Source organism: Oncorhynchus mykiss, chromosome 17 (assembly GCF_013265735.2).
Source record: "Oncorhynchus mykiss isolate Arlee chromosome 17, USDA_OmykA_1.1, whole genome shotgun sequence".
NCBI lineage: Eukaryota > Metazoa > Chordata > Actinopteri > Salmoniformes > Salmonidae > Oncorhynchus > Oncorhynchus mykiss.
In genome coordinates this window covers 81,090,292-81,107,588 of record NC_048581.1, presented here as the reverse complement: position 1 = coordinate 81,107,588, position 17,297 = coordinate 81,090,292, and the positions used below count along the sequence as shown (strand labels likewise).

General features: G+C 42.6%; 1 protein-coding gene across 3 annotated transcripts; it reads left to right on the top strand.

The window, feature by feature from the left end:
* The first annotated feature begins 3,646 nt into the window (after positions 1 to 3,646).
* On the top strand, positions 3,647 to 17,092 carry LOC110494689 (PAK4-inhibitor INKA2). Of its 3 annotated transcripts, XM_021569980.2 has the most exons (3): positions 3,647 to 4,074; positions 4,636 to 4,677; positions 13,542 to 17,092. In XM_021569980.2, exons 1-3 carry the CDS (start codon positions 4,039 to 4,041, stop codon positions 14,616 to 14,618), a joined length of 1,155 nt encoding a protein of 384 aa, XP_021425655.2. In that variant the 5' UTR covers positions 3,647 to 4,038; the 3' UTR covers positions 14,619 to 17,092. The 3 variants fall into 3 exon arrangements, with proteins under 3 accessions (XP_021425655.2, XP_021425656.2, XP_036806642.1); XM_021569981.2 differs by lacking the exon at positions 4,636 to 4,677; XM_036950747.1 differs by lacking the exons at positions 3,647 to 4,074; positions 4,636 to 4,677 and adding an exon at positions 11,993 to 12,382.
* The last annotated feature ends 205 nt before the right edge of the window (positions 17,093 to 17,297 follow it).

Here is a 17,297-nt window from a genome sequence, read left to right as displayed (position 1 = left end):
TATTGCAGGGCTTGGTAATGATATGAGAGGCGGTCACTGTATTTTAGATGTTTCAAAACTGAATTGCTATTTTTTGAGTTTTTATTATTAGTGGATATTGGCCTAATTCTGCCCTGCATGCATTGTTTGTAGTTTTCCTCTGGACATGTAGGATAATCTTACAGAACTCTGCATGCAGGGTTTCAATGGGGTGTTTGTCCCATTTGATTAAATTTTGTTTTGCAAGTGGACCCCACACCTCGCTGCCATAAAGTGCAATTGGTTCAATGACATATTCAATTAGTTTTATCCTAATTTGAATAGGTATTTCAATTTTAATTCGCTTTTTAATGGAGTTGAATGCCCTGCGTGCTTTCTCTCTCTCAGTTCATTCACTGCCTCATTAAGGTGTCCAGTTGAGCGTATGTTTAAACCTAAGTAATTGTAGTGTGTGCAGTACTCTATATATTTTGTACCAATTCAGAACTTTGGTTTAATTCCCTGAGATCTGGATCTTCTCTGGAAAATCATTATTTGAGTCTTTTTGGGGTTTACTGCCAGGGCCCAGGTCTGGCAGTACTGCTCTAGCAGGTCCAGGCTCTGCTGTAGGCTATGTGCTGTGGGTGGTAGCAGGCATAGGTCATCTGCGAAGAGTAGGCATTTAACTTCTGAATTGTGGAGACTAACACCAGGGAGTGAGGATTTTTCTAGAGTAGTGGCCAATTCGTTGATGTAAATATTGAAGAGTGCAGGGCTTAGATTGCAACCCTTACGAAGAAACCGCCCCTGGTTAAAGAATTCTGTTATTTTCTTGCCAATTTTAATGCTGCACGTATTGCCAGTATATATTGATTTAATTATGTCATATGTTTTACCCCCTACACCACTTTCAATAACTTTGTAGAACAGAATCAAATGCTTTTTGGAAGTCGATAAAGCAAGCATATATTTTGGTATTATTTTGGTGGACATGTTTATCTATCAGCGTGTGTCTCTCTCTCTCTAGCATAATACCATAATAACAACGGTGATCTCTCTCTTTCTCTCTCTCTCTCTCTCTCTCTCTCTCTCTCTCAATCTCTAGCATAATACCACACTAACAATGGTGATCTCTCTCTCTCTAGCATAATACCATAATAACAACGGTGATCTCTCTCTCTCTCTCTCTAGCATAATACCATATTAACAATGGTGATCTCTCTCTCTCTAGAATAATACCATAATAACAATGGTGATCTCTCTCTCTCTAGCATAATACCATAAGCACAATGGTGATCTCTCACTCTCTAGAATAATACCATAATAACAATGGTGATCTCTCTCTCTCTCTCTCTCTAGCATAATACCATATTAACAATGGTGATCTCTCTCTCTCTCTCTAGCATAATACCATAATCACAATGGTGATCTCTCTCTCTCTAGCATAATACCATAATCACAATGGTGATCTCTCTCTCTCTAGAATAATACCATAATAACAATGGTGATCTCTCTCTCTAGCATAATAGAGAGCACAATTGTAACGGTTTTCTTCCATTGAAGGAGAGGAGGACCAAAATGCAGCGTCGTTAGTGTTCAACATCTTTAATATAGACGATAACCGAGAACACTACAAAATACAAAACAACAAATGTGAAAACTGAAACAGTCCTATCTGGTGCAATGACACAAAGACAGAAGACAATCCCCCATAAAGTACCCACAGAATATGGCTGCCTAAATATGGTTTCCAATCAGAGACAACGATAGACAGCTGCCTCTAATTGAGAACCAATCTAGGCAACCATAGACCTACAAACTACCTAGAAAGGAAACAGCCCATAAACATACAAAAAACCCTAGACCAGACAAAACACATAATTCCCGGGTTGACAGCGGGTTGAAGGCAGAAGCCTCTCTCTTTCTCCCTAAAGTACACTGATGTTTTAGGAGACAGTGGGTTGAAGGCAGCAGTCTCTCTCCCTAAAGTACACTGATGTTTTAGGAGACAGCGGGTTGAAGGCAGCAGCCTCTCTCTCCCTAAAGTACACTGATGTTTTAGGAGACAGCGGGTTGAAGGCAGAAGCCTCTCTCTTTCTCCCTAAAGTACACTGATGTTTTAGGAGACAGCGGGTTGAAGGCAGAAGCCTCTCTCTTTCTCCCTAAAGTACACTGATGTTTTAGGAGACAGCGGGTTGAAGGCAGCAGCCTCTCTCTCCCTAAAGTACACTGATGTTTTAGGAGACAGCGGGTTGAAGGCAGAAGCCTCTCTCTTTCTCCCTAAAGTACACTGATGTTTTAGGAGACAGCGGGTTGAAGGCAGAAGCCTCTCTCTTTCTCCCTAAAGTACACTGATGTTTTAGTAAACAGCGGGTTGAAGGCAGAAGCCTCTCTCTCCTTAAAGTACACTGATGTTTTAGTAAACAGCGGGTTGAAGGCAGCAGCCTCTCTCTCCTTAAAGTACACTGATGTTTTAGTAAACAGCGGGTTGAAGGCAGAAGCCTCTCTCTTTCTCCCTAAAGTACACTGATGTTTTAGTAAACAGCGGGTTGAAGGCAGAAGCCTCTCTCTCCTTAAAGTACACTGATGTTTTAGTAAACAGCGGGTTGAAGGCAGCAGTCTCTCTCCCTAAAGTACACTGATGTTTTAGTAAACAGCGGGTTGAAGGCAGCAGTCTCTCTCCCTAAAGTACACTGATGTTTTAGTAAACAGCGGGTTGAAGGCAGAAGCCTCTCTCTCCTTAAAGTACACTGATGTTTCAGATAATTAATTCATACATCCTGCCCATTTCCTTGCTTTTGGAGTTGGAGTCGGAGCTACTTCCTTCTCTCACATCCACCTGGGAAAGCCCAGCGGGGCAGATACAAAAACAAAGATGATAATAGTATTTAGATGGAATCAGGTCATACACCAGGAGCTCTGGAGCTCCCAGTTCCATTTCTGAATTCTGGTCAAAGTGTCTCTGCCTGCAATAGAAGAGGCATGTCACTTCTGCAAGAGCGGAAGACCTATGAATGGAGTGCAGGTCAGATTCAACCCCTTCCTTCCTCCACTGAGTTAGTATTGTATCCAGGTCAGGGATCACACAACAAAGGACTGTCACTCAGGTGCTTCCTTGCTGTGAGGGTGACAATGTTCTGCCCTCCTGATATAACCGATGTACTGCTCCTATTAGCAGTCACTTCCCCCAACACTTCCTCTGAGAAAAAACTTTTTTCAGATTTGGGCAACTTTGATGGGGGTGGCGGCCACAAAAAGGGCCCACAGTGGCTCATGGGTCTGCTTACCCACATGTGGAACTGATCATGTGAATTATGCTTGTAGCACCAATGTCAAGCATAACACAACTCGCTTTCAACCAATCATCATCTGTGTGTCAAACACGGGGCCTTACATTCCATTTCAATTACATTTAAATAATTTCAAATGAACAGGTGTCTTGTAGTAGTTCATTCAAATGTGTATTTTATAAAGTCTAAAATACTGTCAACATATAGACCTACTATATATTTTCAACTAAATGTAGATTGATTCATTTCAATACCACAAGGACATAACGCATAACCTGACCTCTATTGCAAATACATGCCTTTTTAATTACGGCTCCAAAAGCGTCAGCACTGTGCGATAGAAAAAATCGCAACCTCATTGGATGATCAACCGAAGCGCATCTCATGAATGAGAAAAAATATAGGTTGCACACTGTAAGCAAGGCATGGGATGACAAGTCGGAGATATCGACAGGCAGCCGTGCAAACCTAAAGCATGCTTTGGGTTTAACAATCATTTTTGGAGTAGGCTTAAATATACACAGAGTGACAGATTTTAGAGTTCATGCCTTTGGAATCCACATGACAAGACGCACGCAATCCAGAACAAGAGCGTCTTTACGGCGTTCCATCGTCAGGACGACAGTCGTCTCTTTATCAAAGTTTTTTTTTCTGCGCACAATTTAATGGCCTATACTACGCGAGTGACATTTGTTAGAGACATGCTTGAAAGAACGAGCAAGAATCTTAGTTGAAAAAGCTTACATCTACAAAAATAGAACGACAGCTTCCCAAGTCAGAGCAAAAAAATATGGATACTTGCTTAAGACGTCTGAAGCAGGAACTGGTATGTTGTCTTATTTGAGTTTTCTGCATGTTATTGTATACAATGTATGTTTGTTTTGTTTTTACTGTAAATACCGTTCTGACATACAATTTAAGTATATACATTCAGATTTTGCATTCAGATTTTTGCAAGTTAAAATGCAACTGGGTAATAAAAGAGTAAACAGCAGCTAAAATATACATGTTAATATTTCGTTATTGTTATACAGCTAGCCCACTGGGCACAGACATTTCAACGTTTCGTTTTTGGGGTTGAATTGTCAACTAACGTGAAATCAACAACAAATGTCACTATGTCATTGGATTTAGGTTAAAAGTTGTGTAAAAATTGTTTTTAAAAGACTAACGTTGATGACTTTTTGCAAATCCAATCACTTTTCCACGTTGATTCCAATGTCATCCCCATTTAATTATTTTGTTGAAATGACGTGGAATTAACGTTGTTTCGACCAGATTTTGCACCGTGGGGGGGGGGGGGGTGCATAATAAGGCACGGTGCAATTGGTTTACTCAAGCAAATCAAATAGCTCAGTGCGAACATCATATCATGTACTTTTTGCAGACCGTTGTGCATGCGTCTGGGCGCCATGAACGGGAAGAAATGGTACAGTATAATGAATGGTCAAGCTTCCTGCTGCCTTTTCTTTTCATATTCAACTGCTGCTTCTTTTAATATTCTTATATTCATATTCCTAACCACCGAGGCATGTATAGGCTATACACTCTCTTCAAACTCCTTTTAAACTGTGAAGGATGTTAATTTAAACTTAACCCACATGGCCATGGCAAGGCATGCAAGGTCTGCAACATTACTCTTCTGTGGCTTCTGGGTTGTCTGCACTGAATTCGCTTGTGTTGCCCATGCCAATGTTCACACATGTCTGTCTGTGTCTTCCCATTCCTGGTTCCCTGAACACTCATGGCACAGAGGTACACTGTACCATTATGTCAGTGGGAAAAAGCAAGGGTGTGTATAAGGGCAACAGAATAGAGTGGAATAGAATAGAATACGGGCAGTAGATTAGCCTTATGATCCAAATCTACAGTCTTCTTATTGTACATGTGGATGTTATGTCTCATTTTATGGACTGTTGTATCATCTGGGGTCTCTGTAATGTCAAGAAAATGACAAACATCTGCAACAGACCTTGACTTGACCCTCTGATCCACCCGCCATAGCTGGTAGGTAGCCCAGCACTATGTGTGGGAAAGTGTGGTGTCAAGAGGTCAAACTGAACAGTGGACTTTGAAAGGGGACAAGGATCTGCCACACTGATCCTTATCACTGGGGCTCCTCAGGGGTGTGTACTTAGGCCCCTACTGTATTCCCTGTTCACCCATGACTGCTGTTATAGACTGTTTTCTCTGCCACCGCACAGCAAGCAGTACCGGAGCACCAAGTCTAGGACCAAAAGGCTCCTTAACAGTTTCTACCCCCAAGCCATTAGAACGCTGAACAATTCATAAAAATCGCCACCGGACAATTTACATTGACCCTCCCCCCTCTTGTACACTGCTGCTACTCGCTGTTTGTTTGTTACTTATGCATAGCCCCTTCACCCCCACCTACATGTACAGATTACTTCAACTAGCCTGTACCCCTGCACACTGACTCAGTATTGGTGCCACCTGTATATAGCCTCATTATTGTTATTCTTATTGTGTTACTTTTTATTATTACTTTATATTTTAGCCAACTTGGTAAATATTTGATCTTCTTCTTGAGCTGCACTGTTGGTTAAGGGCTTGTAAGTAAGAATTTCACGGTAAAGTCTACACTTGTTCTATTCGGCGCATGTGACAAATAAAGTTTGATTTAATTTGATACCTAGTCAATTGCACAACTGAATGCATTTAACCCAACCCCTCTGAATCAGAGAGGTGCAGGGGGATGCCTTAATCTACATCATCGGTGCAGTTGTTGAGAGGGTTAACTGCCTTGCTCAAGGGCAGAACAGCAGATTTTTCCAACCTGCCAGCTCAGCGTTGCTGTCCCAATATTTTTTATTTTTTTATTTCACCTTTATTTAACCAGGTAGGCCAGTTGAGAACAAGTTCTCATTTACAATTGCGACCTGGCCAAGATAAAGCAAAGCAGTTCGACACATACAACGACACAGAGTTACACATGGAGTAAAACAAACATACAGTCAATAATACAGTATAAACAAGTCTATATACGATGTCAGCAAATGAGGTGAGATAAGGGAGGTAAAGGCAAAAAAAGGCCATGGTGGCAAAGTAAATACAATATAGCAAGTAAAACACTGGAATGGTAGATTTGCAGTGGAAGAATGTGCAAAGTAGAAATAAAAATAATGGTGTGCAAAGGAGCAAAATAAATAAATAAAATAAATACAGTAGGGAAAGAGGTAGTTGTTTGGGCTAAATTATAGGTGGGCTATGTACAGGTGCAGTAATCTGTGAGCTGCTCTGACAGTTGGTGCTTAAAGCTAGTGAGGGAGATAAGTGTTTCCAGTTTCAGAGATTTTTGTAGTTCGTTCCAGTCATTGGCAGCAGAGACCCAACGCTCTAACCTGGCCTGGCTACCAGCCGCCCGTATATCTGGGACTATTTAAACCTGTGCTGACTACTGGAAACATACCAGAGCCTGATAGATCTCCTAACCTTGACTCTTTACTTACATTTCCTTTCATATGGAAGTCCTGCTTGGCAAAACAAACTCTTCCGTTTCTAACAATACAATGTTGCTAAGCGACGATGATTCATCATGAGTCACACAAAGACTCAGTCCTTTTCAATGATCCCCTGAGTATCTTCTAAATGGCAGTTGAACACTTGCATGGTGCTGTTACCTCTGAGACTAAAGGATATCAAAGCTTTTGATATCGATACTAACATTTCATGGGTCTTCTATAGCTGTTATTCGCTTCACAACATTTAAACTAACTGGCTGTCAATTTGGAATTCTATTCAAAGGAGGGTGTGAGTGAGCCGTAAAGGTCATGGAACTTCTGAGAGGTGAACTGTGGCAATGCGGTTATGTCCTGAGGTGGTTAGCCAAGCTACTGTGCTCACAGAGTTTGTTTATTCTTTGTTACCTCGAGGGTGTTGGGCTGGTAGTGGTATGGCTCTGAGTCTGAGCAGTGGTCTCTTGTTCGTTTGTTTGGAGCCTCTCCTGTAGTTCCATTCTCCAGCCAGCCCTTCCTTCCCCTCAGCTAAAATTGGCCGAGGTCACATTGGCAGCTGCATGATGTGATCATTGTGTTTCAGAGATCGCTGATAACCTCCCACAAGGACTAATGCATTTATGCCACTCCAATCTGCACAGAGATCTGATGAATGTGATTCACAGTGAAAGTCAATTCTTCAACAGAAAACATAAGCAAGTTGCTCAAGACCTAATTCATTTCATGGTTATTGGGGCAGCAGGTTTGTAGTGGTTAGAGCATTGGGACAGTAACTGAAAGGTTGCTAGATTGAATCCCGAGATGACAAGTTAAAAATCTGTCGTTCTGCCCCTGAACAAGGCAAATAACCCACTGTTCCCGGTAGGCTGTCATTGTGAATAATACTTTTTTCTTAACTGACTTGCCTAGTTAAATAGGCAAGTCAAAAATAGATAAAGTAATTACAATTATCTCGAGCGTTTGCAGTACAATGATGCAGTAAAATTTGATATTGTTATTGTTGTGCATTTTGTTTGGATAGTAAACTAATGCTCACTTGAACAGCACACAGCATGTACAGACTTTCTGTTCTGCTGTTGGTCATTGTGAGCCAAGGCTCCAGATTGGATCACCAACCGTCTCCAAAACGGTTCTTCCAAAGAAGTAGCTTGGTAATCTCTCCCGCTTCACTCAGGCCAGGAAACTGCCCATTAGACCACCTCCCAGTGTTAGATGCCCCAGGAGGCCTGGTCTGGCTCACCCCACCTCTGGTCCCTGCTCTATGGTCAGCGCAGTGCAGCGGCTCACCCCACAACAGGGCTCTGCTCTATAACACGGCTACAACAATCAAACTAGTTGTTTAAAGGGTAATAAAAAAACTGTGATGCACATTCATGTTATAAACTATTTATCGTTATTGCGTCAATTGTATTTTTGTCCATATTGACCATCTCTAGTACAGAGGCATGGCCTGTATGCCCCCAACACACATCCTATTACTGCTCCTGACCAACACAGCCTACCATTCATACTCAATGAGAAGTGTGTGGGGGGTTGTGGAGATGTTTGTGTGTGTGTGTGTGCGTGCATGTGTGTGTGTTTATGGGATAATGCCCTCTCTAAAAGCCCAGGGTTTGATAAGCTGGCCTTGGCCTCCCATTTCCCCTGCCTCTGGTCAACAACTCTGAATGGCTTTCTTTACATTCATGACATTAAATAAGGGTGTTTAGTTGACTGTCCCTTATTACAATGAACTGCCACTTAAAGACGTGTTTTTGTGTGTTGGTTTGTTTCACTGAATCCAGTTTAACCGTGTCAATGAGGGTTCTGCGAACAACCACACATACAGGGAGACGGCTTTAACCATTCCAACTGGGTCAGGTTTGCTCGCATTTATTTTCTCCTTAACTGAATGAGAAAACACGTAAGAGCACAGACCCTAATCTCAACTGAGCGCAAAATAGTGTTTGTTTATTTATGCTGGGTTGGATTTAATTCACATTCATGCATATTCAATGACTAATGTGTGTTAACTGAACACTCCTTTCCTGCTTTTAGTGAACAGTTTATAAGAATTTGAAGAATGAAGCACTGACATCATCACCTTCTTAACTTTTAAAGGCCCAATGCAGCAGTTTTATATCAATATCAAATCATTTCTGGGTAACAATTAAGTACCTTACTGTAATCGATTTCCATTAAAATGGGCAAAATAGGTTTTTGGAAAAAAATATTTCTCAAGCAAGAATTTACCTCGGACTGTCTGGGAGTGGTCTGAGTGGGATGGGAAAACTGAAAACTAGCTATTATTGGCAGAGAGGTTTGGAACTCTCTTTGTTACTGGTCTATTAATCAATTTACCGAAACTCCCACCCATGCAAACCTGCTGAGTAGAAGGTCCTGTGTAGATTGTATTTTCAACCAGCCAGGCTGGTCTCATAGACTAGACGTGACATAGTAAACGAAAATCCAGGACACTCAGATAAATATGATATGTTACGTTTGGTTACATAAGACAGAAGGTTACTGAAGGCAAAAACTAAAGGAAAAATACGTATAGCAATCCAAAGTTTGCGTGTTTGAATCTCATCACTGACAAAAGTAGCTAATTTGCAACTTTGCAACTACTTACTGCTTTTTAGCCCCTTTGCAATTAATTAGCATGTTAGCTAAACCTAACACTAACCCTTAACCATTTAACCTAACTCCTAACCTTAACCCCTAGCTCACCTAGCTAACATTAGCCACAATAAATTGGAATTTGTAACATATCATCCGTATTTCAAATTCTTAACATATTGTATCATACGATTTGTAATTCGTAAAATATAATACGAATTGTAATTCGTAACATATCATGTTACATCCACAAATTGATACATACCATACCAAACCTAACATATCATACCTATTTGAGTGTTCATTATGTGACGTCTACCCCTGAGTCCAGGTTGAACCAGCAACTATCAGGAAATAACAGTGATTAAAAAAAATCACACATTTACAATGTTAGTTTCATAAGCTGTTGTGCAATCTGATATAAAACACAGGAAAAACATTAATTGTACTGCACTGGGCCTTTAATGGCTGATCATCCAACATTAATTCGAGACTGGCAGCAATTACTCCCAGAGTTTGAGAGTATTGAGTTCTTCATTGACAATTAGCTTTAGTTTGTGTGTGAGGATGGCTGCATTGCCTTTAGCCTGCACTCTTACTTCTCAATGCATGCTCAGTCATTCCCCAAACCCTTACAGCTGACAGTTACAGGCAGACAGTAACATATCACACTGCTGAAGTAATGCTAGCACACTAACATTACTGAAAGCTGCAGACTTAGCGTCAGTATTTGAGACATTGCTTAAGTTAATGGTACCACACAGTGTTTCATGCCCTGAAGCTCCTTATTCACAGATTTCGACCTGGAGGATGTGGAGCAGCGCCTGTCTGTTCCAGTTAATATGAGAGGGAGGCGAATAGCAGTCGTATTCTATGAGTCACTGACTCAAGCCATCTCTGCAACACATTACAGTAAACATCTGGGGTGGTACAGTACACAGCCCTGGGGGACAGGGGGGTGAGCAGTCACTCAGTCAGTCTCCAGCAAAAATCTGATGCCAGCTATAGGATATGATTTGGGGTGGCAAGTAGCCAAGTGGTTAGAGTGTTGGACTAGTAACCGAAAGGTTGCAAGATCGAATCCCTGAGCTGACAAGGTAAAAATCTGTCGTTCTGCCCCTGAACAAGGCAGTTAACCCACTGTTCCTAGGCCGTCATTGAAAATAAGAATTTGTTCTTAACTGACTTGCCTAGTTAAAAATAAAAATCTGGAAATGTCTGACATATTTGGGTTAAAAGTTTTGTGGCCATGCGCTGCCAGAGCAAGTGCCTTAGATGGCACAGTGAGGCCAACAATAGGACTGCTCCGCAGGGCACATTATGAATCATTTAACAGAGCCAGAGAGTCAAGATGGAGTAAACCAGGTGTGCTTTTTGATAACTGGAGGGAATGCGTGTATTTGGGGGCACGGAGAAGGGTTGCATGTGAGCAGTAAGCAAGGCATTAAAAAATGAACAAGTTAGCCAGCTAGATTCCATGAGAATAGGATGAATAGTAGCATCTCCAAACAGGGGTTGTAGTGAAGCTGTAGAAGGTTAACTTCTATACCTTGTGACGTAGTCTTTTGAATCATACTGGTGTAATGTTTTTGAAAAGGCCACGTTGTTTAATGGAGATGTCTGTAATTGGGAAAGTGTGCATCATGTGGTTGAACTTTGATGTGGTTTGAAGTAAAACGTAATTATATACAGTCTGTTCCCCAGCTTCTAAAGACTCCAGCTAATTATACCTAATGAAGTCAACCATAGGTGTTAGCGCCTAGAACCGCAGGAGAACACAGAGATGACCTCATTGTTCCAATTACCTTCTCCTTCTATAATGGCTACTCAGGAACAAAGACTCCTTTGTCTCCAGCATATGCTTAGATAGACATATTATATGACCTTTGCCAATGTTATTCATACCCTAAGTTATTCCACTATCTTTCCATATGCTTCAGAGTAGGCCTACTGATGTTACTTTTCATTTTCGGTAGAAATGTCAGCTGAGCTGCATATTGATTCAAATGACATCTTCTATGAGACCTTTTCAAGTGCTTCTTGATGCGTAATGATCTTTGTTGGAATATGTGGGACTGAAAGGCCAGTTTAGCGTTTGTCAGTGCAGTGGCTCTTGCAACGGTTAAAAGTAGACAAATTACAAAATTCAACAGATTATTTTTCATGCAGATTAACTTGAGTTACTCTTTCAATATGAAAGTATGAAGTATTTTCAATGTGATTCAAAAGGGCTCTTTACATATGAAGCATTATAGCATGTTATTAACATGTCGTTACATAAAAACAACAGTCATACACTAGGACAAACTTGCAGATTATTATATTCACCTCTCAATCACTGCTGGTGATACTCTCCTGTCTGTCATATGCTACTGTGTTAGTTACTGTAAAACAGGATCCAATGCTTTCCCACTAATGCACTAATGGTACCCAGATACAGTACCACTGACCTTGTGATTTATGACACCCACCCACGTCCCGTTCTTCAATAATTTAGACCGCTGCTCCATGTCTAGATGGATTAAGGCACTGCATCTCTGCTAGAGGCATCAATACAGACCCTGGTTCGATCCCGGGCTGAATCACAACCGGCCGTGATCGGGAGTCCCATAGGGCGGCGCACAATTGGCCCAGCGTCGTCCGGGTTAGGGGAGTGTTTGGCCAAGGTAAATAAGAATTTGTTTTCAACTGACTTGCCTAGTTAAATAAAGGTTTAAAAAAATAAAACATATGGCAAGGCCCCCATAACGACCCTCACACCCGAACTTACCCTGCTGTTACCCCAAAAACCACTTCCACTGCTGCTGACTCTCACACGGTCTGTGTCAATCAATGTGTGCTTGAGTGAACCCACCCCCACAGTTAGGGATTAACGTCTAGACACACAGCTGATTGGCTACCAGGACAGGCACTGGCCCTGATTGGCAGGGGCTTCATATAGGGGCTGACAGGAAGGGCTGTTTGAAAGGTGAGAGAGAGGGGAGCAGAGACGGACTGACAGAGCAGCCAACAGAGAGGAGAAAAGAGAAAGGGAAAGACCTCTGGGAAAGTTATAACAAGGTAAATTGATTTATTAGGATCTTAGACTCATGGATAGATTGATGATCTAGGACGTATGGGGGGAGATATGCTGGGCAATGTAAACATATGTTTTCCATGCCAGTAAAGCCCCTTAAATTGAAATATTTCATTGATATAAAGGTGAATGTTGATGTGTCTGCCCTGTAAAAGTTTCAACAACATTGACAGACCAGAGGTTTTCTAACTTGTTTCGATGTTTGTATTCTAATGTGAGTTGGAGCAATCTCATATAATGTTACATTGTTGGTATGGTGGGCAGATTGTGTTACCCAGGTGGAGGAGTTGTTCTAGGGTGAAAGCTGTCTATATTCAGAGAGATCTGTGTTCAGTGAAAACCCATAGTTGATCAGACTACTGAAATGTTATCCATTATTTTATCAATTTTACCAATGCGCTATTCAAATGTTCGAATACAACATGCTATTCTCAAAAGGATATCCGCAAATCTTTTTCTATTTCTGTAAAGCTACATTTGACGTAAGATCACACAGCTTTGCTTTTAATAGGTTGCATTCGCCTCTGTGTATTCTTAATTTCAAAGACATAACAGTCATATCAAAGTGAGTCAGGGTGCATGACTTCATTTTTAACAAGTCAAGACATGGGGTCAGGTTGTTGCCTCAGGGATTAGTTGGTTGCAGGGGAAACAGTTACAACATGGTCACATGACGTAAGCTCAGTCCCACAGGATGCTGGCCCAGAGAAAGAGAGAGAGAGCTACAGTCAGTGCTACTCCTCCCTACAGCTGCCGGGCGACAGGGTCCTCTCACATATTCAGGCCAGATGGGGGCCCTATCATTCAAAATGGGTCACGTGACTGAACAAACCATGTGTGGCCTCAAAACACAAAAGGGCAACAGTGCAGAGAGCGATTAACTGTAGCAACACTAAAGGAAGAATTCATTCATATGTTAGTACCATGTGTACATTTTGGTTTGTCCTTGAGTGCATTTATTTGTCCTAAGAGGTGCTGTGATCTAACATAAGTTCAACCGTACAGGGGCAATGAAAACAATGGTCGATGTTTGACAGAAGGTTATGGGTCAAGTGCTTGAATGCATGAGTTTTGCGGGTCCTTTTGTGAAGCTAACTAGCCATTTCCCTGTTGTTTTTTTCTCCCTCCTCTCCCTCTCTACAGGTGTCTATGAAGGAGGCAGGAGATGGACTCCATGCTCAGATGAACTCCATGATGGGGGCTCTTCAGGAACTCAAGCTTCTACAGGTGCAGACAGCGCTAGGGCAGCTAGACATCTCAGGGAGGTCTGTCCAAAGGGCGGCCCTACCACCAGCAGAGGACACGTGCCCTGGCCCTATCCCCAGCCCCAATGCTACCATTGGCTTTGGCCACGATGAGACCCTGAGGCCCCCCCTGGTCAGGACATCCAGCCGGAGGGGACACCAGAGCAGCCTGGGCACCTCGCCCTCTTCCTCCAGCCTGGAGACAGTAGAGACTGAGAGTGAGAACCAGCCTCTCCCTCTCCCCCGCAGAGTGTCTGGATACACCACCCCACAGGTGGAGTACTGTGGCCCACGTCTTAGCCAAGTGTTTCCAGAGCATCATCAGCCGGCTCACTCAGGCCAGGTATTGGATCTCCCTGGCATTCTCTACAGCCTGTCCAGGGAAGGCCCCTCGCTGGACAGCGACTACTCCCAGGACAGCATGGACGACTCCAGAGACTGGACCTCCTCGCTCATGAGCCACAGCCGCAACCGGCAGCCGCTGGTGCTGGGGGACAACGTTTTCGCCGACCTGGTGGGCAACTGGCTGGACCTGCCTGAGCTGGAGAAGGAGGAGATGATTGGCTGGACCGACAGGCCCGACTCCCCGGCCCACCCTCTCTGTCTCAGCCGCTCCCAGGAGATCTGCAGGAAGGTCTCTCTGACCACCAATATCTTCAAGAAGTTCCTGCGCAGTGTGAGGCCCGACAGGGACAAGTTACTTAAGGAGAGGCCAGGCTGGATGGTCCCTGAGAGTCAGGAGGCCGAGCTCTTTAAGAGGCCCAAGAAAGTGTCTAAGCAGCAGACCAAGGGGAGCTTCTACCTCCCATTCTGGGCAGGTGTAGGGCAGCAGGGTAAGGGACGGCCATGTCCCCAGTTGGCTGAGGAGAGACATCCCACGAGCCAGGGCCAGTTCTCTGGGCTTTACAGGAGACAAGGGGCCAGAATGGAGAAAATGCTGCCCTTGTTTGACTATAACACGGCTGTGTGGGTGTGATGCTGACGCTGCTCTAGGATGCTGCGGTGGTGGCAGGTGTTGGGGATTTGGCTGGGAGCTCTTGGGTGGAAACAAGGAGGTTTGTGTGTCTGTCTGTCTCCTTCTCCAAGAGAAAAGGCAGACTGAGGGATGAATATCCAGACTATTTCCCAATAGAGAGATTATCAGGGAAACTGTTTGTCTGACAATCCTAAGACCTTTTTGTCTGTGACTGTGAGAGCAAGCAGGACTTTCTCTAATAGATGGGTTCACCAAAGTTAATAAGATTCTAATGAGTGCATAAGTGCCCTGGACTATACAATATACGGTACTTCAATATGGACATAATAATGCTCTGAATTTCTCTCGAGTTGTTACAGCATCATCATGGTTTCAAACCTCAACCCTGTTTCATATGTTTGAATTCTACTGTATACCCAAGTGTATCCCCACCCTCATCTCGTACTTCTGTCAGTTGTGACACATCCTGCATGGGCACTACTAAATGTTTCATCTATGACATTGTGAAACAGTCACTGAACTGCCACTGAACACAATCACAGGTGCTTCTCTGCCTCGCTGCCCAGAGTCAGACGGTTGGATGAATACACACAGAGTGTAATATTGTTCCATCAGCCTAACTCAGGGATCGGGATGTGGCCTGTGTGACCGACTGGGTTCAAACCTGGATCTCCTGTACACCACAAGACTGTTAGCCCGCTGAGGTAAAGCCTAGGTCTTAGCTTGGGAAGCTAACACAGGTCTTCAGGTCTCAGGCAAGGTTACTCATCACATGGTTCCTTGGTTCCGAACCACCTCTGTTACATCTTCACCATCCACCTACACACACAGGATAGGGTTAAAGGCCCAGTGCAGTCAAAAAATAGATTCACCTGTGTTTTATATATATTTCCACACTATGAGGTTGTGAAAATGATTGTAATGCCCTTTTAGTGTAAGAGCTGTTTGAAAAGACATGCAGACATGATGGAACATCGTGACTCTTCAGCCAATCCTCCTGGATAGTGTATTATACATGGCAGAGAGAGAGGGAGTGAGAGCGAAAGAGCTGTGTACCATCTGGCTGCCTACAGTTACATAAGGACAAGCTAGCATCACAGACAAGAGGTGCAGTCATTCAGCGTAGGCTGTCGAGTGTTTTGAAACCAACCCTAAGCTGTGATACTGAAGTTACATGTATATGTCCTATGTATGTAATGCCAGACAGGGCCTGGAGACAGGGCCTTGAGACAGGGCCTGGAGACAGGGCCTTGAGACAGGGCCTTGAGACAGGGCCTGGAGACAGGGCCTTGAGACAGGGCCTGGAGACAGGGCCTGGAGAGTTCATGTAGAAAGCAGAGGACTGAGGAGTAGAATGTTTACAGTGAATCATTCCACATGTACATGCAGTACTAAATGTCATGATGTCAACAAAGTCGATTAGCCGTTGTGTAAAGTCATTTTAAAAAGGGACTTAAAGAGATGGAGGTTGAACCCGGTAGATATGTGGTTAGACCAAGCACTCTTCATCAAACTGTATGAAGGAGGTGTTGTGAAGAGATTTGAGAGAGCAGCATGAACATTAGAATGGTTTAGCAACATTTGCAATCATTTTCCAGAGCTGAGCTCCACATATAATTTCCTCAGGGAAATCACTGTAATTACAAAAACTATTTATCTTCTTTAGAAAACACACGGTATGCAAGTACAATCCTCAGCCCTCACTAGTAATAAGAGTGGCCTGAGAAGTCAAACATCACCCCGTCCATTAATTCAACAGACATGATTATGAATGTTCCAATGCAGCCATTTTTATCTCAATATCAAATCATTTCTTGGAAATAATTAAGTAACTTACTGTGATTGTTTTCAATTAAAATTGTCAAAAAGAAACAAAAATACCTTCTTAGCATGAGCAATTTCTCAATCAAAAATATAGCTTGGACTGAGTGGGGAAGGGAAAACTGAAAACTAGTTGTTATTGGCAGAGAGGTTTGAAACACTCATTATTATCTCACCAGGCAGGCCAAAACTCCATCCCCCCAAAACAGGCTGAAATTTCAGGCGGTCTATTCAAACAGCTCTTACACTAATAGGGCTTTATCATAATTTTCACAATTTCACAGCATTACTCCAACCTCATAGTGTGGAAATATATATAAAACACAGGCAAATCATGTTTTTGACTGTACTGGGCCTTTAAATATCTCTTCATGTACTGAAAACACATGGGTTTCTTTCAATATTCAGTTCGGATTATATTCAGTAAATCACACACACAGACGGACGGTCTCTACAAAAACTGTAATGCCATAAGAGCCTCTATGAGCCTCTGTCTGCCTGTAGTCTTATTCATATTTACAGCTATAATTGTAATTTTAGCACTGTTGTTAAAACTGTGGTTCTGCGAACCTCAAAGTGTTCCTGAGTGTAAATTTGCACTGTAAAACTTCCACTGGCTCTTTGTAAATTAAACTTTTTTCTGAAGAGACTGGTTTCCTGACTGGAAATTGAATTTGTATATTCTGAACATAAATGTACTATTTGACCGGTGACCAATTTTTATTGGGTGATTCTAATGTTGACCCAACATACTTCTAAACAATTTGTCTGTCTTGCTACGTTTAGATTTGTGGGGATATGTTTTATATATCAACGATAATCCAGCCTTCTCTTTACTGAAAAGTTCCGAGTAGGATT

Coding starts and splice junctions, on each gene's coding strand:
- LOC110494689 (XM_021569980.2), top strand. CDS start 4,039: ATGGATACTTGCTTAAGACGTCTGAAGCAGGAACTG. Junction 4,075..4,635: donor GACGTCTGAAGCAGGAACTG/GTATGTTGTCTT, acceptor TACTTTTTGCAG/ACCGTTGTGCATGCGTCTGG. Junction 4,678..13,541: donor GCCATGAACGGGAAGAAATG/GTACAGTATAAT, acceptor CCCTCTCTACAG/GTGTCTATGAAGGAGGCAGG.